Here is a 25,225-nt window from a genome sequence, read left to right as displayed (position 1 = left end):
TGAGTCAGTAATGCCATCCAACCATCTCATCCTCTGTTGTCCCCTTCTGCAGTTCAGAGGGACTGAACTGAACTGAATATGAAATATCTTCCAATCATTAAGTGAATATTATTTTGAAACTTTCTCTTAATGATTTCTTAGATGGTCCATGATGTATTTTAATCTGTCCTGTACAGCTGAGGACCTAAGTAATGTCCACGGTTTATTTTTTGTCTCTTTTTAAAAAACTTTTTTGCTGCAGCCAGCACTGCAGGTAGGGATTGAAAGTGGTTGATGCAGTTTGAGAAAAAGAAACTAGAGGCAGAATTAAAGTTTTAAAGATGGGACCGGGGAACTCAAGACCTCTTGGGTCAAGAGCCCTGTTCCTCAGATACACATCACTTTTATTTAGTGTCTTGGCAAGCAGAAAGTGTCTGTTGTGTTATGATGAAGTCAGCCTCCTGTGTCCCCATTCATGCCACCCATTTTATTGGTTACTTTAAACTATCTTTGTTATTTTCTTGTACAAGGGCTATCACCTAGCTGAAGGTCATAGACCCACATGTGACTTGGGAAAACATCTTAGTGTGTGCACAAGCAGTGTTCTGAACTTGTGCTGACCCGGTGTTCCTAGGTCCACACTATGTTTTTCCTTAGCTTAGCAGGGCATGACAACTCCAACTGATCAACCCGATATACTTTTATTTGGGTTATGCTGTATTGCTATATTTTGATTTTATTCTTTTCCCATGGTGATTTTCTCATGGCTTAGCCAGAGCAACAGGTGGCTGACTATTAACCCTTGCACTGTTCAATTTTGATTTAATTACAGATTCATTCCCCCAATGGCTACATTTTACATAATTATAGGACAATATCCAAACCAGATTTTGACATTGGTATAAAGTTGTGTATAGTTTGTGTCGATTTATCATATGTGTAGATTTGTTTAATCACTCCCACAGTCAGTCATCAGTAAATGTCATATGTGGCAGCCATCAAAGTGGGGAACAATTGTCCTTAAGGAGCAGGTCTGCGGGATGGGATAGAGTAGGGTGGAGGATTGGAGCAGAGGAATGGTGCTTTTGTATTTAAGTCCCCTGCAGTGTGTGTGCATGCTGTGTCCAAATCTTGGCGACTCCATGTACTATAGCCCGCCAGGCTCCTCTGTCCATGGCATTCTCCAGGCAAGAATACTGAAGTGGGTTGCCATGCCCTTCTCCAGGGGATCCTCCCGACCCAGGGATCGAATCTGCGTCTCTCATGTTTCCTGAATTGGCCAGGCGGGTTCTTTACTTGATGCTGGGAAAGACTGATGACAGGAGGAGAAGGGGAGAATAGAGGGTGAGATGGTTGGATGGCATCACCGACTCGATGGACATGAGTTTGAGCAGGCTCCGGGAGTTGGTGATGGACAGGGAAGCCTGGTGCAGTCCATGGGGTCGCAAAGCGTCGGACACGACTGTGCGACTGAACTGAACACCTGAGAACCGCGCGCCTCCCCCCCCCACCCCCCAGTATTATATATTTTTTAAAAGCATGTGAACGTATTTTGATTTGATAAATGACATTTGCTTGTCGGTTTAGACTTGCATTTAACTTTATTATCGAACCTCCCATAATTGTATAAACTTAACACCAGGCGACCTGGAGAAGGAAATGGCAGCCCACTCTGGTATTCTTGCCTGGAGAACCTCATGGACAGAGGAGCCTAGAGGGTCCATGGGGTCACAAAGGGTCGGACACGACTTACTACTGAAAAACACGAAGCGCAACTTCACTTCTCCGGGAGCAAACTACAACTCCCAGGATCCCCCGGGTCGAAGGAGCCGGCAACCATCGGACGCAAACTGCAATTCCCAGAATTCCGCGAGCCAAGGAAGCGCTCCGGCCGCGGGCTGAGGCGGTGGAACCGGCGAGCCTACGCACGCGCACAGCTGACAAGAGGGGCTCGCCAGCTGGGCAGGCGCACGTAGGGCACCTGCGAGCCGGGTGGCGGTGACGGACCCGACGGCGCGGAGGAGCCTGCGCTCCCTTCCTGGGCCTCCACGGCTCCGAGCAGGCGGCTGGGGCAGCGGCGGGCACGGGTTCGGCCAAAGCCAGCTCCGCGGAGGGCCGGCCGGGAAGCGTCAGCCCCTTGGAGCCCGGGCTGTAGGGTGCAGGTGAGGTGCGCGCGCTCGCGGCGGGCAAGGGTTCCGCGACCCGGCTGGGTTTGGAATTGAAGGAGCGGCCCTGCGACCCCCCGCTCCCGGAGGGGTGGAGAGGCGCGGAGGGGGTTTTGCGGCTGGAAGGAGCGACGTGGGTCCGGGCCGAAGGAGGCGCGGGAGGTGGCGAGGGGAGGTGGACCCTCGAGGTCCAGGTACCGCGGGCCCCGGCGTGTCCCCCACAGACCTTAGCTCGGGGCTGGCACAGGCAGCCGGTTCCCACGCCCTTCTGCTTGGGAGACGGTGCGCATGAGGCGCGGGTGGCGGGGAGCCAGGCGAGAAGCACGGAGGGGGCCTGGCCCTCCCAAGCCCCCTGTGAAGGCAGTACCAGGACAGCCCGCAAGTGACCCCTGGGCTCCTTGGGGGCTCAGTACGGTGCCCACTGTGTGTCTGGTGATGACAGCCTGGCATCGCCTGCTTGATAATGCTGGGATAGCCTCAGAAGTAGGGACACAATGGGCTTCAGGCCCCAACATGTGTGTCGGAGCCCGTCTCCTGATGGATGTTCTTTGCTAAGGTCAAGGGTCCTCAGGCCAGAGTCCTGCCAGGTGGTGGGCAGCTAGGGTTGGCTTTCTTTATGCCAGCCAAATCTCAGAACCTACTTTTGGGGGAATCGAGAATGGCATGGGAATGGTTATGGGGTGAGCTACCTGAAAGAGTTGGTGGCTCAGAGCACAGACAGAACAGGGGTTATTTACCAAATATGTTCTGCTACATGTGCTGCTGCTGCTGCTAAGTCGCTTCAGTCATGTCTGACTCTGTGCGACCCCATAGATGGCAGCCCACTAGGCTCACCCATCCATGGGATTCTCCAGGCAAGAACACTGGAGTGGGTTGCCATTTCCTTCTCCAATGTGTGAAAGTGAAAAGTGAAGTCACTCAGTCGTGCCTGACTCTTAGTGACCACATGGACTGCAGCCTACCAGGCTCCTCCGTCCATGGGATTTTCTAGGCAAGAGTACTGGAGTGGCTTGCCACATTTGCAGGGCATTCAAATCTTGGCTGTCATTTACTAAGTGTGAGCCCTTGAGCAAGTCATTTATCCTCTCTGATTCTCTTCTTTGCAAGACGGGGTTGCTGTGAGGATTAAATAAAATAATGCTGTACAAGTTGGAAGCCCAGTGTCTGGTGCGCAGTGAGTGTGCAGCAAATATTAGCATTTGTGGTCGCTAGCAAACAAAAAATGTTAGAGGTGAGATTGGAACCGAGATCTGTATCACTGGAATTAGCTGCCCACACTGTCTCTCATGGATCTTGGAGATCTTTTCTCCAACTCATCCTTTCACATTACAAATGAGAAATCTGAGTCCCATTTGCCAGCAGAGCCAGGAAGGAGCACAGGGAAGTCCCTTCTTCCCCAGGGATGGACAGCACATCAGATCCTGAGTCCTGGCCCTGGGAGGGTGAGGAGAAGCAGAATGGGGATCCTCAGCAGAGGATGGGGTGCTGGCGACTGCAAGTGCAGTTCCCCCACACTGTACCCTTGTGAGTGTCCTTGTGCCCTTGATGTGGCAGGTGTCAGAGCATTTTTCAAACTGGCTTTCTGGTCAGCAAGTTCTTGCTCTGAGCCTCGCTTTAGAAAATACTTAGCAATAACATAGGCTTCTAGTGAATACTGAGCTAACCAGAAAATTAGATTATCAAATGTTCCAGTCCCCGAATGTCCTTGTTATTCTCAGTTGTCAGTGGATACTCTTCCCCCAGGCCTGTTACCTAGTAGATTTTTTAATTGAATAAAATCATGAACGTGAAAGGCAGAGCCCAAAAATGTCATCATAGGCTTTGAAACCAAACTTGGGTTTGAATCCCAGTCTCAGCACTTGATAGCCGTGGGGCACTGGACAGTTCTCTGAGTAATTCTGAGCATACGTCCTCAAACGTGGAATGAGATTGGTAACACCTGTTATAGGTTTGTAATAGGGAACAAATGAGATAGTTCTTGTCAGGCACTTAGCATTGTTCCTGGCCTGGAGTCAGTCAGTGCCATTGAATGGAAGTTACGGCATTATTATGGTTAATAATAATTATATAAAAATAATTGTCAGGCACTGTGCTTTGCCTGAGTTCTCGTTGAATTCACAAAACCATCCTGTGAAGTCGGTATTATTGTCTGTTTTTCAGACTAGGAAATGGAGGCTTGCAGGGTTTAAGAACTGGTCCAGGCGGACATAGAAGGACAAATAGCTACGTGATACCACTTAAAGGATGAATGTAGAAGAGTCAGACTTACAGAAGCAGAGCGTGGAATGGTGGTTGCCAGGGTTGTAGGGAGGGAAAATGAGACGGTATCAATGAAAGGGTGTAAAGTTTCAGATAGACAAGATGGCTGAGTTCTGAGAGCCCTGCTGCACAGCACACAGCTGTGAGCCTACTGCAATACTGTAGCATATGCTTCAGGTTTTGCTGTGAGGGTCGAGCTTACGTTAAGTGTTCTTATCACAAAAAATAGTAGGTAAGGGGACAGAGGAAACTTTCGGAGGTGATGGATGGGTTATGGCATAAATTACGGTGATGGTTTCCTGGGTATCTACTTATCGCCATCCTTAGCGTGTTGTGTATGTTAATTATGTACACTTTTTCGTGTGGTGAAAAAATTTAAAAGAAGAATTGGTGTACAATGATGCAGCTGCTGAGTGTCAGGACCAAAGCTCACATCCTGGCATCTCACTCCAGAACCGGAGCCCTTTACTTCCCCTCCCCTGCTGCTTGGGGTCTTCACGGTTCTGGAAGCCTGCCTGTGACCTGGGGCAGCCTCCAGTGTTATAGCAGGTAGCCTCGGGCAGCTTGGAGAAGAGGAAGGAGCCTGCAGCCTGGCCGAGGGTGCTTCCTCTCCGTGTCTGAGGTTGGCCGAGGCTGGAGGGTGAAGCATTAGGAAGAGGCAGCCAAAGACCCTCTGGGCCCTAGAGGCTCTCATCATGGACCACAGGACCAGGGAAGGGCATAATCTGGGTGAGACCCGGAAGCCTGGTTTGGAGAAGAAGTGATCTTGTCTAGAAGCTGGGAAGAGTCCCGGAGGCGTGTGCTTCTTCTGGGCCTGACCTCTGCTTTGGGGAGGGGGTTCGCCTGCGAGCTGTGGGTTTGAGGAAAGCCAGCCTCACTACTTTCATCTCAGCCACCTGTGAGAGCTCCCACTTCCCCTCAAGACCTTTTATAATATAAAGAGCTGGAGCAAATAATTTCTAAGGGCTCTTATAGCTCTAAAAAATGTTGATTTTGTCATTCTAAATATGTGGGTTCACCCTGTCAGCACAGCACCAGTGTGGGTGGGATAACTGTCACCCCACTGTGCACCCCACACCTCCCTCCGGATGAGACAATGACCACAGCTCCCTGAGCTCCTTGCCTGGCTGGATGGGGAATAGTTACACACAAGAAGCCTTGGGTTGCTAAATTACAGTTGAGGGCCTATGGGTCTTTGTTTCCAGAGCTGTCCACAGCTGCTCTGCCCTTGCTTGAGAACTCACAGCTCTGAGGTCTTTCCTGCTTTTCCATCGCTGACTATGCCTCTGAGTCTGAATTACCGCAAATCCCAGAGTCAGGCAGAGGCTTGAATTCTGATGCTTCTGTTTGAGCTTCAGGACCTAGAGGAAAGTACTTAACCCCACTAAGCTCTAGTTTTTCATATTAAAAGAAAATGGAGATAATACGAGTACTTGCATTAGAGGGCTTTTGCATTGAGGCTTAAGTGGAAGTGGGCAGAGACTGGCACGCAGTAGGTGCACATGAAGTAAGACGGTGATAGCATTCACCTCCACCCCCATCCAGAGGCCAGTGTCCTCTTCCTGACATGGTTCAGAAGAGCTGTCAGTCGTTCCATGCTTTATTTATTTATTTGACTCTAGCAGGTCTTCATTGCAATGTGCAAACTGCTTAGTTTCAGGAGTTAGGCTTGTGGGATCTAGTTCCCTGGCCAGGGATTGAACTCAGGTCCTCTGCATTGGGAGTGTGGAGCTTAGCCACTGGACCAGCAGGGAAGTACCAGTCTTTCCGTGTTGTTTGGCTTCCCAGGTCCTCACCTACATACGCAGGACCCAGGGTCTGTCAGGAAGCCACACCTTTCCCTCTGCCATGGGTAACTACCATCAGTAGTCTTTTTTTTTTTTTAATTAAAAAAAATTTATTTTTGTCTGCACTAGGACGTCATTGCTCTGTGCAGGCTTTCTCTGATTGTGGCGAGTGGGGGCTACTCTTCGCTGTGGCTTCTAATTGTGGTGTCTTGTCATGCTGGCTTCAGTTGTTGCGGCACGCGGGCTCAGTACTTGCAGCACATGGGCTCAGTACTTGCAGTTCAAAGGCCCTAGAGCACAGACTCAGTAGTTGAGGTGCATGGGTGTAGTTGCTCCATGGCATGTGGGATCTTCCTGGACAGGGATCGAACCCATGACCCTTGCGTTGGCAGGCAGATTCTTAACCCTGTACCACCAGGGAAGTCCCATCAGTACAGTCTTAATGCTAAGAGTCGTCTCTTTTCTCCACTTTGAAAAGCAGAACAGAGGGCCCTTTCCTGGCTGGGCAGTGGGTACTCAGCCCTGGGCTAGGCTTCAGGGAGGTGTTGGGGACCAGGTCTGCTGCATTGCCACCATCACTGTTGTTCCCAGTACAGACCTTTGGGTCCGGTTGTTTTAGACACACCCAGTGACAAGGAACACCCTGGGACCTTTAGTAGTGGGTGTTTGTGGCAGGAATCAAGGCACATCCTGGGGGACTTCAGGAGTTATCAGGATTAGGCTGGGTCCCAGAGCTTCCAGGAGGAGTGACAGTGGCCACTGTTCGGAGCCAGAGAAGCAGTCCAGCCTTGCTCCCTTCAGGAGTCCATTTCTCAGGACACCTACCGACCTCCCTGCAGGCCTGCAGGTGTGGGCATCTGATCTGACTCCTCGGGCATCTCCACTGGTGGCTGCTTTAAGCCGAGCCTCCACTCTCTCATCCATTTAGCTGTGGCCTAGAGAACGGGGCTGGTTTTGTTTTGTTTTGCCACTCAGCATTATGAGTGATGTGGCTTGTGTGGGAAGGTGTGAGCTGGGGAAACTTTTCTCAAAGTGGGGCTTAGAATATGGCAGCCTTTTCAGTCTGCCCCAGGAACATCATTTTCGCACAGGCTGGGGAGAGGATTTACTAGCCTTTGTAACGGGGAGGGCTGTCCTTGGTGGTTTACCCTGCGTTGGACAGAAATTCCCTGTTGGGTATTTAGAAGTGGGGAATTGCAGAATTGTGGAGTGTTACTGAAATGTTAGAGGACTTCCTGAAATTGAGTTCACACTAGAGTCACCTGAAAGCTTTATTAAAAACATGGGTACCTGGGTTCCCTCAGGGATTCTGGTTTAGCAGGTCTAGAGGGGCCCCAGATTTTACATTTCTCACATCCCAGGTGATGCTAAGACTGCCTTGGGGGACCCCGTGTCCACCTCACAGGTTTCCAGACCACTTTCTGGCAGGGCAGGGGCTCACTACAGTCGCTGAGTCCTCTGTGTTTGAACAGCTCTAAGCCTTAGAGAAGTCCTCTTCTGTCTCCCACACTGAAATCCCCCCATGACTTCCTTCTGCAGGTCTTACTTCAGAGCCCTGGTGGCCCTCGCAGCCATGCTAGGGGCAGAGTGGCAGCCGGAAGCACATGTCCATTCTTCAGCCTGGGGCCTGGGCTGCATGTATCACCAGGATGCGTGTCCACTCTGTTAGAGAAGGGTGCAGGCCCCCTCTGGAGCAGCCCCACTCTTGCTGCTCTGCCCCTCAGTGTTTGAAGAATGCCCGAGGTTCAGGGGCTCCTTTTCCCCAAGGAAGAGGGTCCTACTCCTCCTTGCATCCTACACAGAATGGGGTTTCTGGATCTTTCCTGATCCTGGCTGCCCCACTGGGAGAATCCCAGAAGCACTTGTATAGAATAGTTTCATATGAACAATTAGGCACATAGACTCTGATTGCTGCCAGAGGTGCATATTTAGAGTCTAATCATGAAGAACAGCAAACAAGCCCACATTGAGGACCATACCAGAAAATATCTGACGCTGTTACAAACTGTTGAGGCCATGAAAGTCTGAGAGGCTGCCCAGATTAGGGGAGACGAGTGAGACATGCCACCTGGCCGTCAGGCTTCGCCTCGGCTTGGATTCTGGGCCGCAGAATGGAGACCACGAATTACTAACAGTATTGTACCAATATTAATTCCCGATTTTGTGTGATACGAGAGAATGTTCTCATTCTTAGGAGGCAGATGATGAAGTGGTAGGGACTAAAGGGGCAAGATGTCTCTGGCTTATTTTTAAAAGGTTCGGAAAATGGTGAAATGAGTGTGTCAGATTAGCAGTTGGTGGTAAGGGTAAGGATGTAGGAGAGTTCTTTGTACTATACACAGAGTTTTGTTTTGTGTTTTTCTAAGTCTGGGATTATTTCCAGATAAAAAGAAGGAAAACAGGTGACAGAGATGACATTGTAGCCAGCCCGCCTTCATTAGTCTCACCGCTGCTTCCTGCTTGACCTTGGGCAGGTCTCAGTGGGCTTCGGTTCTGCCATCTATAAAATGAAGATCATCACGTAAAGTGGAGAACCCGGCACCTCATGACTGGCCAGTAGATGTCGGCTCTGATAGGATGGTGGTGGTGGTGGTGGTAATGATGCAAGGGAGGAGATGAGGGTGACATCTTGGTGATGAGGCCAAAGGAAACCCTCGCTGAGGCCTCTCGCCTCCTTATCACTCACTCACGCTGGGCTTCAGGCTCCCCGAGCGTTTGGCAGGGACTGCTGTGACCTTGGCACTGCCTGGCTCCCCCGCCACAGGAGCCTCATAGGTGATCACTTGAGCCCAGGGGGCTCCACTGGTGAAATGCACGTCCCCTGACGCTGCCCACTCCGTGCCTGTCTGTAACGCACTGCCCTTTCAGCTGCATGTGGCTTTGGGCCTGCCTGTCACGGCCCTGGGATGGGAGAGGAGCCCATAGCTGGGTGACCTCATGGCTTGCTTGGTGGGCAGATATGAGACCTGGGCACAGCGGTGTCTGCTGTGGACGGAGGTTTGCTGTAGTAGTCACTGCCAGCAGGGACGTGTGGACACCTAATAGGGGCAGTCATCTTAACCCCCACGACCACAAAAACACCTCCAAAACGTTGCTCAAACCCCCCCCCACCCTTCAGGTCGCTTCCGTGGATAGCCTCAGGTCAAGCCAGGACCACTTCCCGTCATGCACACGTCTCCCTTCTTCTGGGTGAACGTTTTATGCTTCTTGTGGTGAGTGGCCTTCTGACCCTCTTGATGTAATCAGTCGAGCAGGAATGTTCTGAGCATCGCAGCAGCCACTCACTCAATTCTTTTTTCCTGTTTCATCCCTGTTTGTGACCACACTGGTGCCTAGTAATACTTTTCTGTTATGCCAGAAAGGGCCAACACAGGAGGCTCTAACTTTCAAGTGACCCATGGGTGTGAAGCAGAAGCCAGATGGTGTCACAGCAAGTTGTGCGAGCAAGGGTTTCTGTGTTGGTGGCAGGCGGGATTCACCTCCACCTGTGCAGCTGTCCTGCTTGTGCTGGGCGCCTTGGAGCCTTGGCTGTCCTCAGCAAAGCTTGCCTTTGCCCATCGTGCCAGAGTAACACAGACTGGAATTCTCTTGCTCCACTCCCAGCCCCACCGGTCCACCCTGGGAGTTCCATCCTGTTTTGTTAATAAGAAAGAAGAGTCACTATGTTTAGCTGTTGATAGAGGATGAACGTCTGCATCTTTGCCTTTCTTTGCTCTTTATGCTAAACTGAGGAGTTATTATCCATGTTAAGTTTTTGGTCTAAGCATGTGAACTTGTAACTAAATGTTAAAGATGCCTGATCACTTAAATGTTAGGTTTTACAAGGAGTACTCAGAGGCTGCCAACATTTGGCCAACATGTAGACGCTGTTGGCGGAAGCCCTGATGTCTTGTCAGCATTTGTTCAGGTTTGTCGGTAGCATTGATGGAGATCTAAGTCTGGACCCCACGTAAACATGATGTGAGGAGGAGCAGTTCCCTGTTCTGCTTCTGGTAATGATAACCAGGAGGGGGAGGAGCAGGGAGAGACCACACTGCGGGCGTCTGAGTTATTGGAACTCGTGTGCTGCTCACTAATTGGCGACGCGTGAGACGCATCGGTGCAGGACAGGAAGCTTCCCTCATTCAACACAGTGATTCAGGCTGAGTTTAGGGTGCAAGCATATTTTTCAGTAATTCACAGGAACTCTCTGGTTTTTCACTTGGGGGTATGAACAACCTGTTAAAGTAAAATTGTTGCACTATTAATAGAAAATCTTCTTTAGGCACTATCACCAGCCCTTGTCTTGGCCTGGCCCTGCCAGTCTTCTGAGCCTGGGTCTGGTGGGTGCTGGCAGTCCTAGCCTCCCAGCCCTGCTCCTGGGGGCGTGACCAGTGACCAGCGACTGGTCCTGGCAGTTGGGAACCCGGTACAGCTGGCCAGGTCAGCAGCAGGGGGCTTCATTTAAGACCAGAGCTCACATCCTTGGGCCCGTTATACCAGCAACAAGGCCAGCAGCCGCAGCCCTTGGGCCTGCCTGTCATCTTCACTCAAGTGGAATAGTGGCCAGAAATTACAGACTAGGACATTTCCCATTTTAAATGGATTTCTGGCTTCTCTGGAAAACCAGAAAAGTAGTATTACAGACTGAATTGTGTCCTTGGAAATTCACAATCAAAGCCCTGACCCCCAGTGTGACTGTATTTAGAGATAGGACCTTTAAGGAGGTAATTAAGGTTAACTAAATCCTGGGTGTTCATTGGAAGGACTGATGCTAAAGCTGAAACTCCAATACTTTGGCCACCTCATGCAAAGAGTTGACTCACTGGAAAAGACTCTGATGCTGGGGGGTATTGGGGGCGGGAGGAGAAGGGTACAACAGATAATGAGATGGCTGGATGGAATCACCGACTTGATGGACAAGAGTTTGGGTGGACTCTGGGAGTTGGTGATGGACAGGGAGGCCTGGCATGCTGTGATTCATGGGGTCGCGAAGAGTTGGACACGACTGAACTGAGCTGAATTGAAGGTCATAAGGGCTTCCCTGGTAGGTCAGATGGTAAAGAATCCGCCTGCAATGTGTGAGACCCAGGTTCGATCCTTGGGTCCGGAAGATCCCCTGGAGAAGGAAATGGCAACCCATTCCAGTATTCTTGCCTGAAGGATTCCATGGACAGAGGAGCTTGGTCATAAGGGTGGGGCCTTAATCTAATGGGACTGGTGTCCCAATAATAAGGAGAGAGACCAGAGACCTCTCTCCCCTCGGCGCACACAGGGAGGTCACCTGAGGACGCAGTGAGAGGTAGCCATCTGCAAGCCCAGGAGAGACTCCTTAGGAGAGACCAAACATGTTGACACCTTGGTCTGGGAATTTGAGCCTCCAGAACTGTGTGAAAAGAAATGTCTGTTGTTTAGATCACCCAGTCTACAGTACTTGGTTACGGTAGCTGGAGCAGACTAACACTGATAGGCACCGCCAGGCCCTCAGCAACTAGAACTTGAATCTGGGTGTTTGGTCTCTGGGGCACACTGCCCAGAGACCATTGGTTCTTGGCCTAGTAAGCATGTGAATTTGCACCCTCTGCTCTAGACCTGGAATTCCTGAGGCTCTTACTCCTTACCAGATGCCAGGGCCCTTGTGAACGGCTTTTCTGTGCCCGTGTCTGGAGGCTGGCAGGGCCCCCAGGAGTGGAGCCGGCGCCCTGGGGCCGGGTGAGCAGCCTCGGCAGGGAGCCCCCGTAGTAGGGACCCCCCCAGGTCTTACTGTGTCTGCAGGTGTGGCGGCAGCATCAGCACCTTCCTCCAGTGCTTCCTGGAATAGGTGGGATCCTGGAAAGATGGGATCCCACCGTCTGTAAGAATCTGACAATCCCTATGTGGTCCAGGATCTGAGGGAAGCAGTTTGGGGATGGTGGGGGTGAATTGGTGGTTTCCTCTGTCTCATTTCTTTTTTACTTCCTTTCTTTTGAAAAGTATTTTTTTTTTCTCTTTTTTTAGTTTGAGTCCATTCTTCTATTGATTGACTTGTCAGCAAAATTAAAGAAAAAAATTAGGTGAACATCTTACATCTACCAAACCTGATACATTTATGGTGGAAATATTCTAACACTAAAAACATACCGTTGAAAAACGTTCTCGCTCCATATCATTCTTCGTCCTGGCTGAGCCACTGAGTGCTTTGTGCCGCATACCCGCTGGGCCCTAAATGCAGCGCCCAAGGGAGCGGAGGCACCCCCACCAGTGCTGCCCCGGAGAGGAGTGCAGCCGCCGCCGGCCATCCTGCTCGGTTGTTGGCTGTGCCACACAGGTAGTTACGTCAGGTCAGGGTTGGGCCTGCCCACATCTCACTGAGCCTGTCGTCAGGAGAATGAAGGAAGGAGTCTAAGGACCTACCTCATGAATGATTCAAGGGCACAGCTTTCCACCACGGCCCTGCCTCCAGGCCTCAGGAGGGTTTCCTCTGGGGATCTTCTCATAGCTTGCCTCCTTGCTGGAAGATGAGTGCTCTGGGCAAGGGCCCTTTGTAAGCCTTGAGGCCTTGTTTTGTCGTAGCTGTCCTCCCCTGCCTTCTTCCCTTGCCCCTCACCTCTTCTCAGAGAGGGTCCGGTGCTGCAGGTCAGGCTCTTTGTGGGACAGAGTGACTTGACAGGTAACTTGAGACAAGAGTGGTCTGCTCATAAATGACAGGCTCTTTCCCTCCTGGGACCCCCAGCCTAGACAGGTGTGCTGAAGACAACACCATCCAAGCTATGGATTTGTTGTGTTGTTGTTCAGTCCCTAAGTCATGTCTGACTCTTTGCAACCCCATGGACTGCAGCACTTCAAGGCTCCTTGTCCCTCATTGTCTTCTGGAGTTTGCCCATTGACTCTGTGATGCTATCCAGCTATCTCATGCTCTGCCACTCTCTTCTCCTTTTGCCTGAGGTCTTTTCCAGTAAGTTGGCTGTTCACATCAGGTGGCCAAAGTATTGCAGCTGCAGCTTGAGCCCTTTCAGTGAGTATTCAGGGTTGATTTCCATTAGCATTGACTGGTTTGATCTCCTTGCAGTCCAGGGGACTCTCAAGAGTCTTCTTCAGCGCACCTTAAAAGTCCAAGAAGGACTATCTCTTCCATGCAAGTTTATTTCCAAACAGCTCAGCTCTGTAGTCAGCCCTCTCCCCCACAGTCAGAGAAGGTGTCTCGGAGGCCAACTCAGGCCTCTTTTATTGGCCTCTGTAACAGGACTCCAGGGGAAGGCCACAGAGACCCTGCTGTCCTCTTCCAGCAGCCTGTACGGTCCGGAAAAGCTTCTCTCCTCAGCCAGCAGACAGGACTGGGGAGAACCTTGGCTTCTTTAGAATCAGGGATCTGGTTAATGTCCCCTCTGCCTCCATCTGTTATCTTTTGGAAACATTTCTGAGGGTTTTGCCTGATCCTCCTGTTCTGGCATTTGCAGGCCGCTGCTGTGCAGCTGAGAGTGGCCAGGCACAGGGGAGCCCGGGGAGCAGACTGGGAGACTTTATAATGAGCACTGACTGCCCTAGTTCTTGTTGGCATTCTCACTACCACACTTGGGCTATTTCATAGCAGGGGAAAATGCAGGGGCGGCCCTCCATCTGTCTCCACAGGGGCAAAATGCAGTAGTGTTCTGTGTTAATTAACATTCCCCAGAAGCAGATCCTGAGACATGGATTGAACTGCAAGTAGATTATTTGCACTTGATCACAGCATACATGAACAGAAAAGTGGAGAAGAGAGACAGGGCAGGGAAGAAGGCCAGTTCCCACTGCAGGCAACTCTGTAATCCACTTAATCTGTTAGGGAACTCTGGGAGCCCATGGTGAATATGGCTCAGGGCCGTCTTATCTAGGCAGGATGGGATTGGGGGTTTACGCGACTGGCCCCATCAGGTGTTGGTGCAGGCCCCCTGACCTGTAACTGGAAAAGTGATAAAAACTTAGACAGTCTGACCCTCAGGGCTCCATGCTTAATCCACCACACTACTTATCAGAAAATGTCCTGTCCATTCCCAGCAAACCTTCCCTCCTGTTTTCCCTCTTGGAAGGATCTCCCACGGGAGAGCCTGACGTATCCATGAGAGGTCCACATAGGCTAGTCTATATTTGTCCTGCCTTCAGTCAGTACCACTGTGGGCAGGGCCTGAGGGTGACCAGATGACATAGCATCTGATTAGGAACAGTCCTTCCCACTCCCCAAGCTCCAGGGTGGTCTCTGCCCGGCTGCCTTTTAGCCCCACAAGGCCACATGTTTGCTGGTTCCCGTAAGCTTTGCCCCCAGGCCCCCAAGCTCAGTGACCTGACTGGGATTGGCTGGGGCACACACAGCCCCCTCATCCTCCTTCCTGCCCGTGGCCCCTTCCCCGCATCCCCACCAGCTGCCAAGCCTGCCTTTCACCACAGGGGAGGGCCAGGTAGCAGAATGCTCACAAGAGACGCTGTGAGTCCTTGGGGGCCAAGCTGCCTGCTCAGCTTGGAGGTGGTCTTACTTTCCTCATTTCCTGGGAGTCTTGCTTTCTGATATTCCCTGGGTGTGTCTGTCTTGGCTTTAGCTGCTGTTGGAAGCCGTTCTTGTCAGCGATCAGAGCAAAACATGCATCAGCTCGTGCTACACCCATCTGCCTCCCGTCTCGTCAGACGCAGCTTTATTTTTTGAGTATTAATTTACTACTCATCCACTTTCCAGTATTCTGTCATTTTGTAATAGTGATTTGATTTTATTCTTTATGGTTTCGTTTTAAACTTTTTCTGTGCAAAATGTCAGACAAACTCAGGATCAGAAAAGGACCCGTCATCATCTTTAACCATCAATATCTGTGTTTCTCCTGTCTCCACGCCTTCTTTGCTGGCGTATTTTAGAACAAACCACATACTTGTCGTTTTACATATAAATATGTTCTCTTGTTTGTGGGCTACCCTGATAGCTCCACTGGTAAAGAATCCACCTGCAACACAGTAGACCCCAGTTCGATTCCTGGATTGGGAAGGTCCGCTGGAGACGGGATAGGTTAACCCCTCTAGTGTTCTTGGGCTTCCCTTGTGGCTCAACTGGTAAAGAATCAGCCTGCAATGCTGGAGATTTGGGTTCAGTCCCTGGGTTGGAAGATCTCCTGAAGAAGAAAAAGGCTACCCACACTCCAGTATTCTGGCCTGGAGAATTCCATGGACTGTATAGTCCACCGGGTCACAAAGAGTTGGACACAACTGAGTGACTTTCAACTCACTTCTCTTGTTTCTTGTCTAATTTTTGAAAGCTTTTTATTTTGAAATAGTTTGAGACTTACAGAAAAGTTAAAAAAAAAACCCTCACTCAGCTTCCCCTGATGTTAACATCTTACACAGCCACGGTGTAATTATCAAAACTAGGAAATGAACACAGCTCTGATACTAAGCCATGAAACTTACTCAAATTCTGCCAGTTGTCCTATTAATGTCCTTTTTCTGGCCCAGGATCCCACATGGCATTTAGCTGTCATGCCTCCTTACTCTCCTCCAATCTGGGACCTCCTCAGTCTTCCCCTCTCTTTTATGATTGTTAACTCTTGCAGGGGTCCTGATCAGGTATTTTGTAGAATAACTTTCAATTTGGGTTTTATGTTTTCTTTGTTAACTAATCTTAACAATTAACTAATATTAACTAATCTTAATATTAACTAAAATTAACAGACCATCTTCAGAGCCAGAACCGGAACTAGAGGCAAGTTTCCCCCATTTAGAAATATAGATAGAAATTGTTATTTTGGGCAGGAAGGCTCCAGAAATGAGGTACCCTCCTCAGCACATTATGTTAAGGGGTACATGGTGTCAGTATTGTTATTATTTGTGATGTTAATGGTGATTATTTGGTTCAAACGATGTCTGCCCACCTTCTCTGCTGTAGAATTTCTGTTTTTCCTTTTGTAATTAATGTGTGTCTCACAGGGAGACACTTAGAGACTGTGCAGATTTCCTGTTCCTCACCATACTTTCTCCCACTAATTTTAGCAGCCATCAGTGACTCTTGCCTGAAACAGTTATCGCTGTGATGTTTGCCAACTGGTGATGTTCTGGTTCCATTATTGTTTCTACACTTATTAATTGGCATTCTACTATAAGATCTGTGTCTTCTCCCCTATTTATTCAATTATCTATTCATATCAATATTGACTCATGGGTATTTATTTTATTCTATGGGTTATATAATCCATTACTACTGCTTTTTAACTTTGTTACTCAAATTGTCCCAGATTCAGCCATTGGGAGCTCCTTCAGTTTGGATCCTGTGTCTTTTGGATATATTCCCATCATTTTTTTTGAGAACTTCCTTACATTCTGGCACTATAAGATATTCTAAGCTCATCTTGTAATTTTCCTTTCCCGGCCCTGGAAGCAGTTATTTCTCCAAGGAGCTCTGGTTCCTTTTAGTGAAGAATGCTGTTTAGAAATCAAAATCCGAGTGCTGACTGTGCTCATTGCTGCTGTGGTGTCACTGCACTCAGCCCCCATCCCCCACTGGCCCGAGCCAGGAGTCCCATGTGTATGGAAAGATACGTACACCCCAGCTGTTCTTCCTGCTGGGGTTGCCACCTGTCAGTCGGTCATGACTCTCTTGTCAGTTCTCTGGCCCAGATCTGAGCTGAGGCTCTCAGGATGGTCTCACCAACCCCCAGTGAGACACCTCGCCTTCCCTGCCTTTGCGTTAGCTTCTGAAACTCTTCCTGTCCTTGCCTTTACTTCCTGAGTCCTTTTCCTCTCCCCATCCCGAGGATGAGTTACTGTCTGTCCTCTGGGCCTCTTTCTGACTCCTGGTTTCTCCTCTTACCTCCTGGAGATGTCAGAACTCCAGCTGCAGTCGTGTTGTGCTGGGTACACAGGTTTTCTCTCTCTAGCAGCCTTGGTAGTTCTCTCTCTGTATATATTCCACAGTGGTGGTAAGGATAGTGGCAGGACCATGGGACACTGGTCAAAAATTGTCAAGTATCAGCAACTTAACATGGTTCAACCTAATAGCAAAGTAGTTCTTAGCTGGTGAGGCTGGGTGGAGAATTTCTAGATGGGGACATGTATATTTGGAAAAGTATATGCAACATTATTATTTTACATATACAGATATAGATATAAAATACTAACTTCAGAAAAAGTAGAAGTTGGACTTTCCTGGCGATCCAAAAGTTATGATTCCACACTTCCACTGCAGAGGGCACAGGTTAGATAGATCCTGCATGCTGCATGACATGGCCAAAAAGTTAAAAAAAAAATTAAAGAATGTAGAAATTGATGAAATCCTGTTGTCTTGGGGAGCAGATATTATAGAAGAATCTTGTGCATGAGAGATTCTTGGCGGAAGGGGTTGCTGGACTTTACGGATAAGTTTGAGGCATGAAAGAGGTTTTCTTTATTATTAGTGGGTACATGGCTTTGAACAGACTGAGAAACGCTGATGCTTAAGCAGATTTCTTGGCTGCAGGGTTTCTGGGCTCTTAGAGGCCCTGCCCTGGAGATGAACAGGGCTGACTGAAGGCACAGTCAGAAGCCAGCTAAGCAGGTGCCCTGTTCTCACCCAATGGCTGGTGTCAGGTGTCACCCATGCTGTTTCCATGAGAACTGAACAGTCCCATTCTTTGGCTGTCTAAACAGTCCTGGGCCTCAGAGCAGGTATGATACCCTTGCCAGTAGCGGGGGGGAAAATGGGAGCAAATGCCTGCAGCCCAGCCAGGCCTCCCTGTAGGCAAGAGTATGTGGGACAGGAAGTTTAACCCTTCGAAGGTGTTTCCTCTGCATACAGAACCCTTATCAGTGGTGAGACTCAGACACAGTTCTCTTACTGGACCAGTGAGGGGACAAGTTTCTACCCATCTTTTCATGGACACATAAAAACCAGCAAGCGTGATTTCCAAATAGGAAATCCCTGTGCATGTGTCCCAGAGGGGGTTATAACAGGGGTCCTGGTGTTCAGCCTGGGACCGGCGCTCACAGGCCTCCCATCCCATCTGTGCCCATGGTAAGGTGAAGTCCTTCCCTGGCAGTACCAGGGAGGATGGGCCCCTAATGGGGATTTTCCTTGCAGCTTCTCACAACACAGCAGTTAGCTTTCTTTGCAGCAGGGTTTCATAACAAACAGCTCCAGAATTTCAGTGACATATGATAAGAAGCATCTGTTCAGCTCAGATGTCTCTGTTGCCTGGGCTTGGGTGGGTTTGCCCGGTAGTTCTGACGATCCTCGCTCACTTGCACATCTGGGGGTCAGCCGAGCCACACCTGGCATGGCTGGAGCAGCTCTGCTCCCCACATAGCTCTCTCCTCGGGACCAGCAAGTTCGGCTGACCACATTCTTCTCACAGCAACATCCTAGGTATAAAGAGGGCAAAGACAGTCACACAAGCATCTTTCAAGCCCCTGAATGTGTCGTCTGTTGACACCTCATTGGCCAAAGCAAGTTATGTGGCCAAGCCCAAAGGCCAGGCTCAGGGATCTGTACTCCCCCATGGAGGCAGCAGGAGAGGGAAGTGGGTGAATATTTTAGAACAAGAGTCTAGCCTACCAGGCGGATTCCTGTATCCACCTGCAATGCAGGAGACCCTAGTTCACTTCCTGGGTTTGGAAGATTCCCTGGAGAAGGGATAGGCTACCCACTCCAGTATTCTTGGGCTGCCCTGGTGGCTCAGACTGTAATGAATCCACCTGCAATGCGGGAGACCTGGGTTCCATCCCTGGGGTGGGAAGATCCCCTGGAGGAGGGCATGGCAACCCACTCCAGTATTCCTGCCTGCAGAATCCCCATGGAAAGAGGAGCCTGGCGGGCTATAGTCCATGGGGTCACAAAGAGTCGGACACGACTGAGTGACTAAGCAGATTTAACCTACCAGATCTTCAAGTGTGCAAAACGGTGCAAGCATCCAGTGCTACAGCGGAGGCCAGCACAGCGCCTGGCACCGGGCGGGTGCTTGGGGTGATTGGAGACACATCATGCAGACTACCTTTTCCTTTTCCTTCTCTCCTCCTGCAGGCCTCTGCCGGTCCTCCGGGAGCCCGCAGGGATGGGTAAAGCCGGGCAGGCTCAAGCTGCTTCCCCGGGGCCGTCGTCTCTCTAGGGCCCCAGGCGGCGCTAGGATGCACCTGTCCGCCGTGCTCAACGCCCTGCTGGTGTCTGTGCTGGCGGCCGTGCTCTGGAAACACGTGCGGCTGCGTGAGCATGCGGCCTCCCTGGAGGAGGAGCTGGCTGTCGGCCTCCGGGCCGCCGACCCCGCCCCTGCCCTGCGGATCGACTACCCGAAGGCGCTGCAGATCCTGACCGAGGGCGGCACGCACATGGTGTGCACCGGCCGCACGCACACCGACCGCCTCTGCCGCTTCAAGTGGCTCTGCTACTCCAGCGAGGCGGAGGAGTTCATCTTCTTCCACGGCAACGCCTCCGTGATGCTGCCCAGCCTGGGCTCGCGGCGCTTCCAGCCGGCCCTGCTCGACCTGTCCACCGTGGAGGACCACAACACCCAGTACTTCAACTTCGTGGAGCTGCCGGCCGCCGCCCTGCGCTTCATGCCCAAGCCCGTGTTTGTGCCCGACGTGGCCCTCATCGCCAACCGCTTCAACCCCGACAACCTCATGCACGTCTTCCACGACGACCTGCTGCCGCTCTTCTACACCCTCCGGCAGTTCCCCGGCCTGGCCCGCGAGGCCCGGCTCTTCTTCATGGAGGGCTGGGGAGAGGGTGCCCACTTCGACCTCTACAAACTGCTCAGCCCCAAGCAGCCCCTCCTGCGGGCGCAGCTGAAGGCCCTGGGCCGGCTGCTCTGTTTCTCCCATGCTTTCGTGGGCCTCTCCAAGGTCACCACTTGGTACCAGTACGGCTTCGTCCAGCCGCAGGGCCCGAAGGCCAACATCCTGGTCTCGGGCAATGAGATCCGACAGTTCGCGCAGTTCCTGATGGAAAAGCTGAACATAAGCCAGGCCGGGGGCCCCCTGGGCGAGGAGTACATCCTAGTGTTCAGTCGCACCCAGAACAGACTCATCCTGAATGAGGCAGAGCTGCTGCTGGCCCTGGCCCAGGAGTTCCAGATGAAGACGGTGACGGTATCCCTGGAAGACCACGCCTTTGCAGACGTGGTGCAGCTGGTCAGCAACGCCTCCATGCTGGTCAGCATGCACGGGGCCCAGCTGGTCACGGCCCTGTTCCTGCCCCGTGGGGCAGCTGTGGTGGAGCTCTTCCCCTATGCTGTCAACCCTGACCACTACACCCCTTATAAGACGCTGGCCACGCTGCCCGGCATGGACCTCCAGTACATAGCCTGGCAGAACACGATGCCGGAGAACACGGTCACGCATCCCGAGCGGCCCTGGGACCAGGGGGGCATTGCCCACCTAGACCGGGCCGAGCAGGCCCGGATCCTGCAAAGCCGGGAGGTTCCCCGGCACCTCTGTTGCCGGAACCCTGAGTGGCTCTTCCGAATCTACCAGGATACCAGGGTGGACATCCAATCGCTCATCCAAACTATACGGCGTGTGGTGAAGGGCCACCCGGGGCCGAGGAAGCAGAAGTGGACGGTCAGCCTGTACCCTGGCAAGGTGCGGGAGGCGCGGTGCCAGGCGTCGGTGCAGGGCGCCTCCGAGGCCCGCCTGTCCGTCTCCTGGCAGATCCCGTGGAACCTCAAGTACCTGAAGGTGAGGGAGGTGAAGTACGAGGTGTGGCTCCAGGAGCAGGGGGAGAACACGTACGTGCCTTACATGCTGGCCCTGCAGAACCACACCTTCACGGAGAACATCAAGCCCTTCACTACCTACCTGGTGTGGATCCGCTGCATCTTCAACAAGACTCTGCTGGGACCCTTTGCAGACGTGCTGGTGTGCAGCACGTAGCGAGTGGCCTGGCCAGGCCTCCTGGGGTGGGGGCTCCTCTGCCTCAGAGACCCTGGGCCTGCCAGCCCCCCAGGGTGGCTTCTGGGAATTATTTATTTATTGAGCAGACCTCTGTCTCTGGGTCATCTCCCTATATCTGAGGTGTGGGGTTCTCAGAGCACCTCTTTGCATAAGTGTGATGGGGCCTCCCCACCCTCTTGTCCCATCCTGAACATCCATACCCTGGAGAAGGCCTGAGGGGGGAGGAGAAAGAGGAGAGTAAGGATCCCAAAGAACCTCTTTGGCTGAGTGATCATCCTGTTCCCCATGACGTCTTTCTGGTTGTGTCGGGTTTCTGGAAACTGCTGCTAATTCTGTGGCCATTTGGGTGGGTGTGGATGTACATCAGCTTCTATCATCATGAAACTCACCTGTAGCCCCACGAAGGGTATGTTTGGAACATTCATTAAATGATTATAAATATCTTGGTCAAGTATTTTACTGCTCAGCGGGAAGAAGATCCAGCAGCCAGTACCCAGATGCCCTCTCATCCTGACTGTCAGCCAAGAAGCCATGGCAGAGGGGCGGCGTCGAGGCCCAAAAAGCCAGGCCGCCTGGCTGCATCCCATCGTGATGTGGAACGGGTACCCCACTTCCGTCTGCGGGGGGTGAGAGCCTGGAAGTAGGTGAGGAGAGGGCTGTGAGGAGGAAAAGCAGTGTCTGCCAGGGTCTGGTTAGGCTTCACTAGACATTCAGACACAGCAGACCATGTGCACCCAGTGTGGGAGTCACTTAGGAGGACGTAGCACAGGATGCTCAGCAGGCTGGCACGGCCACACCACGTGACTTCTTCCACAAGAGGAGTCCGCACATAGGCTCAGGGGCCATTCTCTTCCCCAAGTGACTGCTCAGGGACAAGGAGGTGACACCCCCTTCGGTAGTTGTGGGGGCTGCTTTGACTTAGGAGCCCCATAGGAACTGTTGTCTTTTTTATATACGTATATTTCCTAGAAGGATGTATTTCTCATATTTTTTTATTTGCGCTGGGTCTTAGTTGTGGCATGTGAGATCTAGTTCCCCGACCAGGGATTGAACCCAGGCCCCCTGCTTTGGGAGGTGGAGTCTTAGCCACTGAGCTGCCAGGGAAGTGCCCGTTATCTTCTAAACAGCCAATAGGCAAGTTCCCAGGTTCCCTCAAGGAACCTGCCCGGTCATAGAAGCCATTGCACTCAGGGAGGCCTCAGCTGTGATGTCCTAACAGTTTATTAGTTCATCCAGCGTCCTTCCAGTCCAGATCAGAGGTCGTTTTTACCCATCCACAGTTTTGCTGAGTATCACCGCTGACATTGAGACTTTATCTAGCTTTCATGGAAAGAGAGCTGGAAAATTAAGATCAAATTTGTCCTCAGGAAAGGAGAAAGAGTTTTAGCCTTTTCTTACAGGGAGACAGCAGTGCAGACCTACCTCCTGTGGATGAGAGAAGGAAAAGGGGCCTGGGGAGGTGGGGCCTCGGACTGTAGCTTGGTTGTAAGAGTTGTGCCAGGCTCACAAGGAGTCCCTGGCAGGAGGCAAAGCTGTGGGATAGGTGAGTATGCTGGTCACTGGCTGAAGAGTTCTTTGTCTGTAGAGTGAGGATCATAGCTGGGGTGGTTGTAAGTCATTCAGGAAATCATCTATGTAAACCTTTAGCATCACACTTGGATGTCTGATACATTATTACAGGTCCAGAATCCCATTCCCAAACCCTGAAGAGCAGATGTAATTCCAAATCTGATTTTTTAAAAATAATATTTAATTTATTTGGCTGTGCTGGGTCTTAGGTGTGGCATGTGGGATCTTTAGTTGTGGCATCTGGCATGCAAACTCTTATTTGCAGTATGTGGAATCTAGTTCCTGACCGGGGATAGAACCTGAGTCCCCTGCATTGGGAGTGTGGAGTCTATGCCACTGGACCACCAGGGAAGTCCCTCCAAATTCTGAATTCCAGTAACCAGACACACTGGCATGTCAGCACTGAAATGGATGTATATTCACGCTGAGTCGGACATGAGTTTTGGCACCAGAAATGAAAAGGCTTTTAGTTTTCAGAGCTGGGGGATTGTTGGGATTCTATCTGGAAGGTTGTGAATCATTCTTCTCTCCTGCTTGGCAACCCCGTCATTTTCCTTGGACTAGCCTTGTAGGAGTGGTGTGCTGAGGAATGGAATCGGGTCTGCGGTTCCGCCAGTGACGGTCTCTACAGAGCCCCTCAGCCAGCTTCTTCCTTAAGGCTGATTCTCCCGCAGCTAAGCAGACCTCCACAATCCCCATACTGCAGACCCGTCTCAGCTCCTGGCCTGGCAGCCTCTCTAAGGCTGATGGTTCATCCTGATTCCCCTGCTGGTTGCTTCCCTTGGCATGTCGTTCTCATTCCAGAGGTGAAGGCTGCAGAGGCCTGGGGCAAGGAGCCCCAGTAAGCACTGAGGCCGAGAGTGTCTTCTGAAAAGGATAAAAAGTAGATGAAGTTTCAGGTTTTGTGGAAAAGGCACAGTTCACACACTGAACAGATTTAAACAAGCAAAGAGCAGCAGGCAGGAAGCCAAACGCATGTGACTGTGCTTGGCCAGAGTCAGTTCGCTGCTCACACTCCAGGAACTGGCCCTGCCTCGTCATCAGCTCTGAACCGAAAGGGACTAGAGGAAGAGGAGCTGTCAGAGTGGCAGGGAGGGCAGTGGGAGTGCTTTTGAGTGATGGTCCTGGATTTAAAACTTGATAACACAGTTCCCACCTGGCCTTCAATTCTGACCCTTCCACTTACCAGCCGGGTGACCTTGGGCAAGTCACCTAACCCCTCTGTGCCTCATGTGTGGAATGGAGAGTCATCACACTTACCATTGATGGTGGTGAAGTCAAATGCTTTGATCCATGTAAACAAGATCACATACCTAGCATGTAGTCATCTCTCAGTAAATGCCCATGCTTATTACGTGTATGTGTATTCGTTGCTCATGTCCACCTCTTTGCAACCCCATAGACTGTAGCTGGTTAGACTGCTCTGTCCATGGGATATTCCAGGTGAGAATACTGGAGTGGATTGCCATTCCCTTATCCAGGAGATCTTCCCAACTCAGGGGTGGAACCTGGTCCTCCCACATTGCAGGCAGATTTTTTTTTTTTACCATCTGAGCCTTCAGGGAAGCCTGGTTATTATAGCTGTTACTTAGAAGCATTTGTCAGGTGCTAACCAGTACGTGGCCAAGCCCAGGTCTGAACCCCAAATTGCTGCTTTCAAGTTCAGTCCTCTGGAAGGAAAAAAAAAAACATTGAAAAAATTTAAAGATATGTAAGGAGAAAAATAAAGATTTTCAGAGGCAGAAGGTCCAGCACAGAAATGGACTGTACCCCCAAATTGAAGCTGTTCTCAGCTGAGGGCAGCCGAGGCAGGGCCAGGGCTCCACTGAGTGCTGTGGACTCGGGCAGAGCTGGGCTTGGAGGCACACCCATACCCCACCTACACACCCCTACACACACACCCCACACCCCAGGGAAAAAGAGGCCAGAGGCCTGAGGCAGTGTCTCCGCTGGGTGGGCCGGGAGGGAAAGTTGGACCCTGTCCCATGGTGGACATTCACTGGGCAGGCTGGGAGGGGCCATAGTACCTGCCATGTGTCCCCCTGTCTGTGCTGAATGGACCTGTCCCCATCAGGACTCAAAAGTGCTTGCTGGAAACTTGGGGCCCTGCTCGTGAAGAGAAAGATTCTGGCTTGGTGTCCATAGAAGCTCTTCACGCACACCAGCCAGCCCACCCACTCACCCGCTGAGCAGATTTCCCCTCTTTTCCGAGGCAGCCCCCCAGACCTGTTTTAATATAAGGGAAGCTGCTCTGGGGCCTAGCTTAGTTACCTCTTGCAGAGCACTGGCCAGCTGCCTTCACCTCGATCACCCGCAGACTTTGTTGAGGCCTCATAGGCAATATGACCACCCAAATAAGATCACCCAATAGAGGCTGTTTATTCAGAGCCTGCTCTAGCAAGGAACTCGGCAGCAGCATTTGCTTTCAGCAGAGACTCCAAGGCAGACTGAGGAGTGGGAAAGCTTTCTAATGTGAACAAGGGGAGGCTTCAGGGATGCCCGGTTGGAGGCTGGGGGCTGGGGGAATTGGAGGTGGGACAACTAGAAGAGGGACATCCCATGTAATTGATGAGGGAAGCGTGTTTGATTTTCTCTAGTTGGTCCAGTTGAAAGTGGGGGCAAAAAATAGTGAAGCTG

General features: G+C 51.3%; 1 protein-coding gene across 1 annotated transcript; it reads left to right on the top strand.

Moving 5' to 3' along the window:
• Positions 1-1,862: 1,862 nt before the first annotated feature.
• On the top strand, positions 1,863-21,893 carry POMGNT2 (protein O-linked mannose N-acetylglucosaminyltransferase 2 (beta 1,4-)). The gene is made up of 2 exons (XM_055414510.2): positions 1,863-2,141; positions 19,152-21,893. The coding sequence occupies exon 2, from the start codon at positions 19,256-19,258 to the stop codon at positions 20,996-20,998; it is 1,743 nt and encodes a 580-aa protein (XP_055270485.2). The 5' UTR covers positions 1,863-2,141; positions 19,152-19,255; the 3' UTR covers positions 20,999-21,893.
• The last annotated feature ends 3,332 nt before the right edge of the window (positions 21,894-25,225 follow it).

This window comes from Moschus berezovskii, chromosome 24 (assembly GCF_049115385.1).
Source record: "Moschus berezovskii isolate FMDL1 chromosome 24, NW_MosBer_1.0, whole genome shotgun sequence".
NCBI lineage: Eukaryota > Metazoa > Chordata > Mammalia > Artiodactyla > Moschidae > Moschus > Moschus berezovskii.
Note: the sequence above shows the minus strand (reverse complement) of the source record. Positions and strands in the feature narration are given on the sequence as shown.

Bases quoted from the DNA above. Each gene is read 5' to 3' on its own strand.
- POMGNT2 (XM_055414510.2), top strand. From the start codon at position 19,256: ATGCACCTGTCCGCCGTGCTCAACGCCCTGCTGGTGTCTGTGCTGGCG.